Source organism: Limulus polyphemus, unplaced genomic scaffold (genome assembly GCF_000517525.1).
Source record: "Limulus polyphemus unplaced genomic scaffold, Limulus_polyphemus-2.1.2 Scaffold850, whole genome shotgun sequence".
In the NCBI taxonomy this organism is placed as follows: Eukaryota; Metazoa; Arthropoda; class Merostomata; order Xiphosura; family Limulidae; genus Limulus; species Limulus polyphemus.
The window spans coordinates 193,245-205,837 of record NW_013666460.1 but is presented as its reverse complement, the minus strand read 5'-3'; the positions used below and the strand labels follow the sequence as shown (position 1 = coordinate 205,837).

Here is a 12,593-nt window from a genome sequence, read left to right as displayed (position 1 = left end):
CATATGATTTGAACACACACCAGATCCTGCACGCGAAAACCCCGGATATCATGCAACACTTGAACTTTTGCAACCAAAATTAATTTCTGAGCGACAGTTTCTCCAAAACATGTAGATGATTGTCTAGAATTGTAATAGCACAATTATTTTGAGAAGATTTTGGAAAAAAAAAAAAAACCGCGGATAATCGAGGCACTAGTGTAGCCCTAATTTCCCGGTACAAACAGTACTAAAGTTAAGTTAGGCACACCTGCCTCCTAGATTTGAAAATATTTGTCGGGGTCTGCTCGTATAGTATACCCACGGCCCCAAACTGCAGGGTGCATTTTTGTAACAATGAGACGTAAATTAAGAATGTTCTAATTCACAGTGTGGACAAATTAATCATCTAGTTATGCCCAACCCGATCTAAACGAAATTAATTAATTGTGCTATGGTAAACCTCGGTGTGATTCTTTATTTATATACACATTTTGATAAATTATTTTTAAGCATCTACTGAACTAAATGTTAAATAAAACAACAAAACAATCAGTCTATGAAACAAAAAATGTTTCTATTTAAGATGAAACAAAAAAGGAAATTACAGAAATCAAAATAGTTTTTCATAGATCTTAGAAAGAGAGTGGGTTTGTGTTTTTATTGGAACATTTCTTACCCTTTAGAGTAGCGTCATCTATAATTAAGAACTTCGGAAAATTCTCGGTAATAGTCGGTATGATTTATACAATGAACAATAACCAGTTTAGCCTAGCGTTCTTCCCACGTTGTCTTTCTTTTCCAAGATGTCAGCTATAGGTAGCGTACTCAGTGTTGGAGGTTCAAGAACATCGGGAGAATCTGTCAGAACACAAAATGGTAAAATATTTGATGATACAAAATCATTTTTGAAGTATATTTATTTAGTATGTGAAAATTCAAGGATACCATGTGTATTGTAATTAAGGTTTTCAAAAATGGCTTTGCAGATGTTGCGGGCCTTAACTAGCTACATTGGAGTTTCATTCCCTTAGCTTACGAGTGCACTGCTGACGGGTAGGCCTTGCCTTATTATCTGGTGAATCATGTTCGCTATAAGTGTAGGGTGTTCCATCGAAAATTCTAGAAATTATTGAGGAGTTTGCTTTATACTAAAAGTATAATGTTCGGAATGCATCAGGTTAAGATAAATAACTTAATTAATTTGTATATTTTAATAAAACTTTGCAGTATATAGTTTGTATAAAGTTTTACGAAATTTTTAAAATGCTTAAACATTTAAAAGCATTAATATTAATATGAAGATTCACATGAGACTAAGAGTAAGACATTTTTGTTGGATTGAGTATTTTAAATGTAATAAAAGACAGATGTATTGATTTTAGTTAACCAGAGAAATGGCAGAGTCTGGACTTACTATTAATATTATGCACCATCCTACATGTTCAAGAAAAATTACAATGGAAGTTCAGCTTTTTAATTTTAATGTAAAATCTTTGTCCATTGAATATAGGATCTGGGCATGAAGATTGAAATGTGTAAACCTTGATATTATTATAAATGAACATGATGCTTCTTTCTGTAAAGAGGAAGAAAACTGCATTTATGGATAACTGTTCATAAAGAGAATTATAAAATTGGTTTTATAAGGCAAAATGTACAATAATAATAATAATAAAAAGATACAAGTTTTGTTATGTTGCAGGGGAAATAATGTTTATTAAAATCAATGTCCTGCATTGTGCAGCCATGTAGAATAAATATATTACTGTGCATCAGAAAATGAGTGGTTGTTGTAAGGGAAATAGAAAAAAAAATTATACAGTAGTTATTTCATAATTGGTGCTTGCCCACACTATTTACCACTTTAAGGTTTTTGATTTCTTTGCGCTTTATTCTGAAGACAAGTTTAAGATTTATGAAAGACAGGCTAGACTCCAGTAAAGATAGTTTTATTTTTCCAATAGGTGATTGGTTTATGGAATGAGCTACAATTGTCTGTAGTGGAATATTCTGAAAATAGTTCAGTGTACTCAAGTATGAGTAATATCTTGTTGATGTGTGGTTATTGTTACCCAAATATTTCTCAGTACAACCTCTTGGTAAAAATGAGACTTGAATGATGAGTAGGAGAAAAAAAAAACACTATTGAAAGGCAAAACAAACATTAAGTTTGAGTAAAATGGTTAAGTTGGACTTTAAAATTTTATCAATGATTGTTTTTATCGTTAGCTGTGAAGATGTAATGTATTTCTCGTGTTGAAATCCTGGTTCTGAATTTAATATTTTAACTTGTACATTTGTCACTGTAAGATTGTTGTTAAGGTGTTTCAAGTTGCATACACTTGTTTTTTCTTTACAGTTATGGCATCAAGTTCTATATCAAATATAGTGAAAAGCTCACTAGGGCCAGTTGGTCTGGACAAGATGCTTGTGGATGATGTAGGGGTATGTTTATCCGCTGTTTTGTTAGTTTTTCACTTTATCTCATTTAGTATAATTCATATACTAAAGAAGCTACTCTTTTCAGTACACTTAAAAGTTTTCATAGAGGAGCACCATTTTTTGAAGATTTATTTAAAATCTTTAATGTCTGAAAAATTGCTTATATTTTAATATATTCGTCTAGTTTTATCACCACTTTTGAGCATTATTTGAAGAAATTACATTTTAAGGTTAATTAATAGCATTAAAACACCTTATTTTTAAAGGAGTTTGTGGAATAAGTTTGCACTCCTGTAGACCGAAACTGAGAGAATTTTAGTTTGTATGATGATTATTTTTTATTTTGCATGAAAAATATTTAATGTTTGACATTTAGGAGCCATGGTAGTAGATAAACCTAATAAGGTATATGGAGGGCTCATCTATGCCTTGCCACTAAGAATATTTGTGACTAACTTTTCAATTTTGTGCCAGTTGTGCATTTCAGACATGGAACACTTTTTTTTCGTATAATTTAGTGCTTAACTTGTTACTTACTGTGGCCATTTTGTCTTATCATTAGGGCAAAATCACATTTGTGAATTGGAAAAATTATAAAGAACTTATCTTTATGTAAATAGTAGCATAACATTCAATTATTTGTACAAAATTGTATTATTTAATGAAGTTTAAAGAGAAACTTAATAAAAAAAAATCCCAAAATATGTTTGAGACAATAAATAAGTGCCCTCTAAGAAGAAAATTTCTTTACAATTTAAAAAAAAAAAATTCCTTGTACTTCAGCACTGGTCCTGCCATCTATGATTGGTATCTAAACCTTTTTCTAGCCCGTTTTATGTATAAAACAGTGTCTGGGCATGTTAAACCTCAGTTGTAAAACTTTTAGCCAATCCTAGTCAAAGGTGTCAATTTCAGTACCATGTTATTCCAATTGCTGTATTTCACATCCGACAAATCATAGGATTATAAACAAAGCACCTGACGAAATGTTGTTCTCTGGATTTTACAATATGAATGTGGGTGGTGCTTATTATAGTTACTGCCATTTTATGTAGAGGTTGCATTTAGTATTTGTCAATAGGGCTTTTTTGTAAGCTTTAGAAAACTTGCTTCTGGAAAAACTGCATGGGATGTATGACTTTTATTATTTTTCTACAGTAGCTTAAGTAATGCTGTATAGTATATCTGTTTATATTAATCATTATATTGAAAAATTAAATCAAAATAGATATATTTTTTAGGAAAGAAGTTGATCCATGAAAGTTAGGTTAAGAGCTATTGAGTGGCGAGTGCAAGGTCTTTACATAAATTAGACTTAGCACTTTGAACTGAAAGAGTTTGTGATTTTTTTATTTTGCATTTAAATTAGTAGTTTTAAGTTCAATAATTTAGTGTAATTGTATATTTAGTTTAATAATAATATGATTCAGTATTTAGAATGATAAACTTGTGTGATTTGTACGTAATACTACAAGTACCAGTACCACAAGAATTTTATATTTTTTCTTACTATCTTTGCTTTGTAGTAAGACCCACACTTTTCTTGTTGCTTTAAAATTAAAACAGTAACTGGTATATATATACATATATGTTTATTCTGATATTTTGCAAATGGTTTAAAACTCAGTGTAAAAGTGACAACAATAAAACCCATATGTTGGTTGTGAAACAGACTAAATACAATCATCTCCATAACACAAGGGAAGCTATGACATTCTCACAGTTGGGGTCTCAATACACTGAAGAGCTTAAGTTTCGAATTCCAACATAAATCTTGCCTATAATGAGAGGAATGTGACCAGGACTAATATTTTAAGTGCTGTGAAGTCATTTTCTTTGTAATTTATGGTGTCTGTATCATTTGGTAATCTCTTCTAATAGGATGTATCAAGTAACTAGGGGTCAGGCAGTGTTATTCAAACCACCTGTACTGTAAACTATTATATACATTTGCTAGTAGTGGCAGTTAATTTTGTCTGTGTAGTGAAACAACGTACAAGGACATATGTTGAAAAAAACTTGTTTGAAAGTTCAAAGAAATGATATTCAAGTACCGAAAAGCTTTCTTACTAACATATCTACAGTAATGTTCAAATGCGCCTGCATTGGACTGAACGAGAGTGGCCTCAAACTGGCATGATAGTTTACGGCAAATGTACAAAGTTCACGCTGCTAACCCCACGGTTTATTCGGCACAATAAACAAAAGTATGGCTGCAGTGAAACTTGAACATAAATTTGAAATAAAAATACATTTATTAAACAAAATTATAATGTTTTTTATATACAATATATAAACATGAAATCCTAGTTAAAAATAAAAATACTTGTTTATTGTTTAGATTTACTTACAAATATTATTTTTGGGTCTTGTATATTACTTGAAACCATAAGGAGAGTAAGTGATTATTAAAAAAAAATTATAAATAGACAAAATTTGCATTTTATGGATGGCAAAAAGTTTTTAGGGATTTTAAAATAATGTACTTAAACAAAAGTAATAAATTCAAATTTGGAACAAATATAAATATCATGATCATTTCTTATAAATACCATTGCCTAATGTAATTTATCAAAGTAATAGGCTTTGTTTCTTAAACTACGTGCATATATGAAAGTTCTTATGAAGTTTCAAACAATTTCATCCACTAGTTTTGCTGTTGGAATGAAATATAGCAAGACTTGCATTGGCTGCTCAGTTAATAGCCTGTGGTCATCGAGTTAAAATGCTTCTAATGTGAAGTAACATGCAATTTTTGTGGAAACTTCAAGTGTCAACTGTCTTAAACATGTCTAAACAACTGAGAGCTTACATGCTGATACCCACATTTGTTGGTTTGTAGTTAGACATTGGAAATCTTAAGTCTTTTCAGAATGTCAATTTAGACTTCCTTTCTGGTGTTTTGTTACTTATTGGAAATAGATTGTAGTACCAAACTTTCTCTGATTGTAATATTACAAATGTTTTTTTTTATATATACAGAAAAGCACAGTTTTCAATAAAAAATTAATTAAAAACTCCTAGGTGCCAGGTCTATTTTTTTTTTAGGTGTGTTGGATATACAAGACTGTTTAGTATAAGTTATTATTTAGTGATTTAAAATTTAATGATTATTTAGTTTTCATAACAAGAGCATTAAAAGTAATTATTTTAAAGGTTATAGTTATGACAAATTTTGTTACGTAAGTTGGTAAGAGTTTTGCATTGTGTGTGTGTAGTTTAGTTGATGTCATCTTTCTCAAAACCTCTAAGCTTTTCTCTCTATGTGAATATTGTTACATTATAGCATTTCCCAGTTTGTAGAAAGTTTTAGGAATCATTTGGTAAATGTATAAATATAGGTGACCAAGTGAGAAGAAAAGTGAAGTTTAGTTAGAAAATGTGAAATTAGCCAGCAAGTGAGTGATTAGCTTTAATGGGTGATGTGAGTTTCACAATTTAACAGAGATAAGGGGAATAATTTTTCTTGTCAAAGGGTGTTCTAAAGTAATTGAACCTACCTGTGTGGACTTTGAAATGGAGACAATTATTTAAAGTTCGGGATACAACTGTGGTAAACCACAGGGTAACATAAGCGAGTCATTCACTGATACCATTGTGATAAGAGTAAAGAAAAGTAATTTGTCTTGTCAATTGAATTTTAGAATAATTGAATCAGCCTGTGTGGACTTTTGACAAGAAAGGAAAATTATTTACTTTTAAATAAAGCTGTGATTTTCTATAGAGTAAAGAAGCTTTTTACATAAGTTTGACTTGTTTTGAAAAAAAAAATATATATATATTGTTTTAAAACAAGTGATTGTGTGCTGTTCATTTATTGCTCAAACTTATCACCAAGTCACAGACACCTACTGTAGAAGAATCTCAGCTGACTAATATTTAAAAATCTGACAAGCTGCCATGGCAACCTGTGCCTTGGGACTTTCCAAGTTCTGATTTAGTGTAATGTTAACATACACTGCCGCTGGATTCACAGTTTAAAACTTCTAAGGTTAACTTGTTGTATACACATTTTATCTTTTTTTAATGTGAATTTATAACATAGTACAATCAAACTATATTAACCTATTGAAAATGTCTAGCAGTTATTGATATTATATTTTAAACACACTTGTCAGGAAGTAGAATATTTGTTTTATTGTAGATTTTCTTAACAGTTATAAGAATATTAACATTCTGATAGTAGGTAATACATAATAACAGTAAAACCTAAAGTAATGTTTTGAAGCACTATTTTGAAATTAAACATTAAATTTGTTTGTGTACAAAGTTTGACACTTTCACACGTCCTCTGTCCAACAATTGATAGCTTAGAGAAACCCATACACTGTTTATTTTATAACAAAAGAGTTCAGCTTAATTAACCTTCAGTGGTATTTGAAGTTTGGCAAATTTAGGATAAATGAACTTTCCACAATATTTCTTTTGATGTAATTTCCAGCTTTATGTATTAATTTGGCTGATTTCCAGCTGGTTTTATGATTAAGGTTTCTCATGTATAGAAAAATAACATTGTTTGACCATTTGCTTTTTTTTTTTTTTTTGTTTTGCAGTCTTGTTAAACTCAACCAATCAAATATCAATCTGTTAATTTATTGTTTTATCTACATCAGGAACTCATTCCTTGTAGTTGTTGTATCTGATGATGCCATGTTAACCTGATGAAACATTGTAACCACATAAACTTCTCCCGATATTGTACATACCTATTTTTAGGTTAGAGTTTTTTAACTTAGAGCTTAGTGATATACTTGTCCTGTACAGTTCGATTAACCTTCACAAGTGTCTGTTATTTTAGGTTTACCTGTAAATCATCTTATGGGTAAATCGATGATTAGGTTAAGTATCTTGTTTTCTTCAACACATAACATCTAACATATATGTTTATTTCACTGCACACTTACTTAAGTTTACATTATATTGACTATTTCATTTTTGTATTTCATAATTTATACTAATAATTGTTTGTTTTTATTGATCCCCTGTGGCCAGGGGCTGCCCTACCATCTCCTGATGTTGCTCGTCTTCCTCCAAAAACTGCTGACTTCACTTAGGACAACCTAGATTTTGTCAGTTTTCCTCCACCTGATTCTTCTTGATTCTATGTACTTAGAATCTGTTGCCTGTATGTGGGCAGCCTCTGTTCATCCTATCCATTTTATCCCCCACCTAGTTTTCTAGCTTTGTCTTACCTTAGCGACTCTCCTACAGGAAATATCTTCTTCCACCTCCTTTCTTGAGCATTCCACCTATATCTAAGGGATTTTCTTGGGACAGTTCCTCCACCTCCTTTATTTTGGAATATTTGCCATCTACAGTTCTTTCCCTCCACACGTGGGTTCTTCTGGGTTGGGACACTGTCCTGTGCCATTTGTTTACTATCCAATTCTAACAGGGACTCACTGTCAGCTCTTTCTCTCCACTGGTCCATTTTTTAGAGTTACTCTGTCCATTTAGCATCACATGAGGTTTTTGCAATGCTATATTCTATATTTTTGTTGATCATTTGTTTCATTGTGTGACAATGCCACCTTTATTCATATTCCATGTTTGGGAACTTTCCTGTCCTTTACCTGTCGTACCTATGGGTTTCTTCATTCTTCATGTATGCTCAGTGCTGATTGGAGTTCTGGATCGAGGGGCCCTGCCTCAATCACTTCTTGGTTCTTCTCTGTTTTAATATATAGTTTTTCATCACAATTGGATGGGCAATTTCTGCAGGACTGAGAATGTCCACAGTACATGTTCTTATTTTTCATTTCTCGGTACGCTATCTTGGGTGTTTTTTTCACCACGTAATTAGGTACCAGTTTCGTGCCTTGCCCTTTGGTTTTGGTTCTGTATATCTTTTGTCAGGTGTGGTTTTGCATTTTGGGGTTTTTCGCTAACACCACTGCTTGGACGTCTGCCTTCAATTAGCTCCTACCATATGGGATGGTCATAACATCTGCTTCTTACACAAGCAGCTCAAGTGGTTAGATTTTCCAGTTGGATAAGTTTTTCCTGTTACCTAACTAACAATCTCATCTATATGGGGAGTGTCTTTTTACACACCCACTTACATAGGGACCACCCATTCTTCTCCTTGAATGCATTCATTGGAGCTTTCTGTTATCCACACCATTACAGTTAACCTCTTACCGTTAGTGAGGTTCTAACACATTAGAGGATGTGGATTTCAATGGAAGCATTTCTCCCCTTTGGGTCTGACATACTTGCGATCTTTTCAGGAGATGCTACATGAACCATGGTATGGTTCCTTTGGATTCTCCTCCTTAACTTTCTTCCTTCCCTCTTTGACTATATATATTTGTGGTTTATTATATCCCCCACGGCATCAGGTTTACCACTTCCTCCCCCTTATCTGGACTTGTTTCTCTTCCCTTATGCTCTCCTCTAAAGTTGGGAGGCATGGGTCAATCAGCAGGATGCTTCAGGACATTGGTCTATGGATTGATTATTGTCAATGTGAGATGTGACATCACATCTAAAAATACTACTGATAAAGTTAAAAATTAGACATAATTATAGTAGGATTGAGGAAAGATAATCTTGTTTATCAATGAAAATATGTTTTGAATGCATTAGAAAATATAATCTTTGGTCTCACAAGGGGCTTCTGTTTAGTTTCGACTTAAATATTCAGTTAACATTTATAGGCTATTTCTGTAGGTAAAGTAGTGTATGTTAGTATTGGATAAACAGGAATAAAACTACTAATGTGTGTTGATTGAGGAGTTGTGAAACATTCATAATTTGATTTACTGGATATACAGACACACAATTATTTTACACAATCTTTGATTATTAGCTGTTAATAGTTTTAATTTTTCCATTTCTATAGGATGTTACAATAACAAATGATGGAGCAACAATTTTGAAACTACTTGAAGTAGAACATCCTGCTGCTAAAGTTCTTGTAGAACTTGCTCAGCTGCAAGATGAGGAAGTTGGAGATGGAACAACGTCTGTAGTAAGTATTTAACATATATTACAAACAAGAAAAATTTACATTTGTGATCTTCGTGCAGATCACTTGTGAGATCAGTGCAAAACTATTTAGATTGAGCACTCATTACACCATTCACTAAATTCACTTGTAACTGATATCTTAAATTAGGCATGATAGCATAATTGTATCATTACATATTCTAGTTACTTATCCTTGCATCTAACTTCTTTAGGTCAGCACAACATCCTTCTTCATACATAGTAAATAAATGAGATGTATTTGGTAGTCTGTAAAGTTGCACCAAGAATGGTAGCTTTGTACTTGTAGCAACAGAATTAGCATTATGCTTGTAGGAAAACTGATAACTGGTTACTGAAAATAATTTTACCTTATTTTGTATATAACACTATTTCATTCATATGTAGTTACTTCAGTACAAAGAAAATTCTTGTTGCTGGGTTACTTTGAAATATTTTTCCAAAAAAATCAAATGTAGTAGATGTATAGTACATTGTGTTTAGTTAAGTGAACACAAATAGGAGAGCATAAAGGAAAGTAGAAGGGGTGGACATTATGTACATAATTAGATTCAAATTCACCTTGCATAATTTAAATTGCTAGAATTTTGTGTAATTTTCATAATTTGGTTTTACTTTTGGTATGTAGTGAAACAATGAGGAAATAATGTGGTGAGTGGGGGAGGGATACGTTTGACAGATAAATAGTTAGTATAAGTACTTTATTAAACATTATGATTTGATTTGATTTTTTAAAACAGACTTGTAATGCTTATTAAAGCTTGCCGTATTTTGTAAGATATATTTAGTAAGTTAAAGAGGTCTATTATTTATTGCTTCAACATTCTGGGAGCTTGGAGAACCAGACTTAACCATCCATTAAAGATGAATGTAAAATCTTTTAGGTTCTGTTACTGTGTTGTATGATATTACATTTTTTTTACTTCTAATATTTTGCGAAGAATTTTAAGTAGACTTGTGTGTCTGGGATAAAATATATGGCACTGAAATTCTTTCTTCACATCTGCTAGTATACTCATCAGATATTTGTCTGAAATGAAGAAGTAAACAAAATTTATGTTGATATTTTGTTTGTCCCATGACTTTCCGAGGTGACAAATCTTAGTCATACTGGGTATACGCATGGGATAAATTAATCTTTTCATGTTAGGTCCGATTTATAGTAATGGATGTTTAAATAACCACTACCATATGGATCCTAACATGTACACTCACTTATTACTAAATAATTAAGCTTGGAATTTTTAAAAAAAAATATCATGAAGTCCTTATCTGATTGCTCTTAATGTAAACTTTTAAGTGTTAACATTTTGGTAAGTTATAAATATATTGGTAGTTTTAAGCTGCATTTTTGTTGTAATTTTATAGTAATTATTTGTATACATGCCATTTTTTGGTGGGCAAGATTTTAAAGAAATTTTAGGTAAAGAAACGTATAAGTAATCATTATCTTAGTGTTACATCACATGTCTTTTGTTGTACTTTTGTAACATGACATGTCAAAATTTTAATCTGACTGGTGTAATTTTTTTAAAATTAACAAACTAAACTGTGTATATGAAAAGTTTTTTTTTTCATGCTGAACTGTTACTAAACTTGCATCTGTGTGTTTACTTTCTACCTTAATGACTGGTATAGATTAGTGAACATAAAAAGAAAAAGTAACAGTCAGGATAATGTATGACAGCTGTAATGAAGGGCTAAAGGAGATTGAAAAGTGAATTCAAGGGTATCCAGACTGACATGTTAAATTTGGATAACTTTTAACATGAACTCTGAAATTTTGTAAGGCAGATTTTGTGTATAATATAAAATGTTATCATAAACATAGAAATAAAAATGATGTATTGAATTTAAATAGCTTAAAAATCAACTGGGTGCTTTTTTAGTTATTAAATCTATTAACTTAGAGATGCAGATCATTTGACTATATTGACTATTAAGAGTAAAGAACAATAGTACATAAGAGAGAAATAGACTATTAGGTGGTTCTGCTACAATGGTAGGTTATACAAATACAGGATTAAAGTTAAGTAAGAAATAGTTGGTGTTAAAAATAATGTGTTATTATTACTCCGTATTCTAATTCTTATTTTTAAATGACTGAAATAAAATTGATAACAATTATACTTCATCAACTTAATGTGGTTCTCACCATAACAGTTGTTGTTCATACAGTTTGATAATATGAATAGCATCCCAGCTACTACTATGTATCATATACCTGCTAGAAACTCTGGTATTGAGCAAAAGGTTCGGTCTGCATTGAATATAGCAGATATAGTGTAGTTGACATATTACTCTTATCTTCTTTACTTTCACTTATGGTCGTAGAATTACATAAATTTTAACTTCCTATTGCTATTAACATTTTTCTATTAGTATAAAAATGATCAGGTATCAAATCTGAAAAACCAATTTATGCATAAACAAAACTATGAAGTTTTAAAAGTGTTGAATGCTATACAAATACTCAATAACAGTTTTGTAGGGAAGTAATTTATAATATGGTTAATGCTGAGTATTTTTTCTGGTGCAAAAAGATTTGCTAATTTCCAAAGAAACTTTATTTTAAGTACAGTAGTACTTAATAGTAAGGATTGACAAGGATTCCAAATAATTCCTGCACCAAAAAAAAACTACCCTATCAAATTCCTAATCAAGAATCTTACCGTTCAAAGTATTGGTTACAATATATTATGCGCATGTATACTATTAATGTGTGAAAAATTTGCTTAATTTTGGTATAACAATTCAAAAATTTCTAAAACAGCACCTTTTTCGTCTACTACCTACCTACCTTATCAGGTCAGCATGGCTAGTGCCTAGATGGCTCATACTGATATTTGTATATATATATACACACACACGTACAATATAAATGGTAAACTTATCATGCACGAAATTAAATGTATTTTCAATCCAGTGGATGGAGCTACATATTGATGAATAGATACATACATGTATAACATAAAAAAAGTAAACAAACAAGAATATTAAATAAATATGAATTTTAAAATGAAGTAGGTATATTGCTACTAAAAGTAATGATACAAGAATTAAAACCACAATCACACATTTATAAAATTTAAACCCTCCCGGCAACTTTATACACTTAATTGCAGGCCAAAGTAAGGATTAAATTTTATAAATTTGTGATTGTGGTTTTAATTCTTGTA

The 12,593-nt window shown here is 31.1% G+C and overlaps 1 protein-coding gene across 1 annotated transcript in view; it reads left to right on the top strand.

Annotated features, from left to right (window-relative positions):
• Positions 1-707: 707 nt before the first annotated feature.
• Positions 708-12,593, top strand: part of LOC106460867 (T-complex protein 1 subunit alpha-like) — a 29,423-nt gene continuing 17,537 nt past the window's right edge. Inside the window, exons 1-3 of the mRNA XM_013920617.2 lie at positions 708-858; positions 2,342-2,427; positions 9,269-9,397. Of these exons, the coding sequence (XP_013776071.1) occupies positions 786-858; positions 2,342-2,427; positions 9,269-9,397 (288 nt within the window). The 5' untranslated portion in view covers positions 708-785. The remainder of the gene's footprint in view (positions 859-2,341; positions 2,428-9,268; positions 9,398-12,593) is intronic.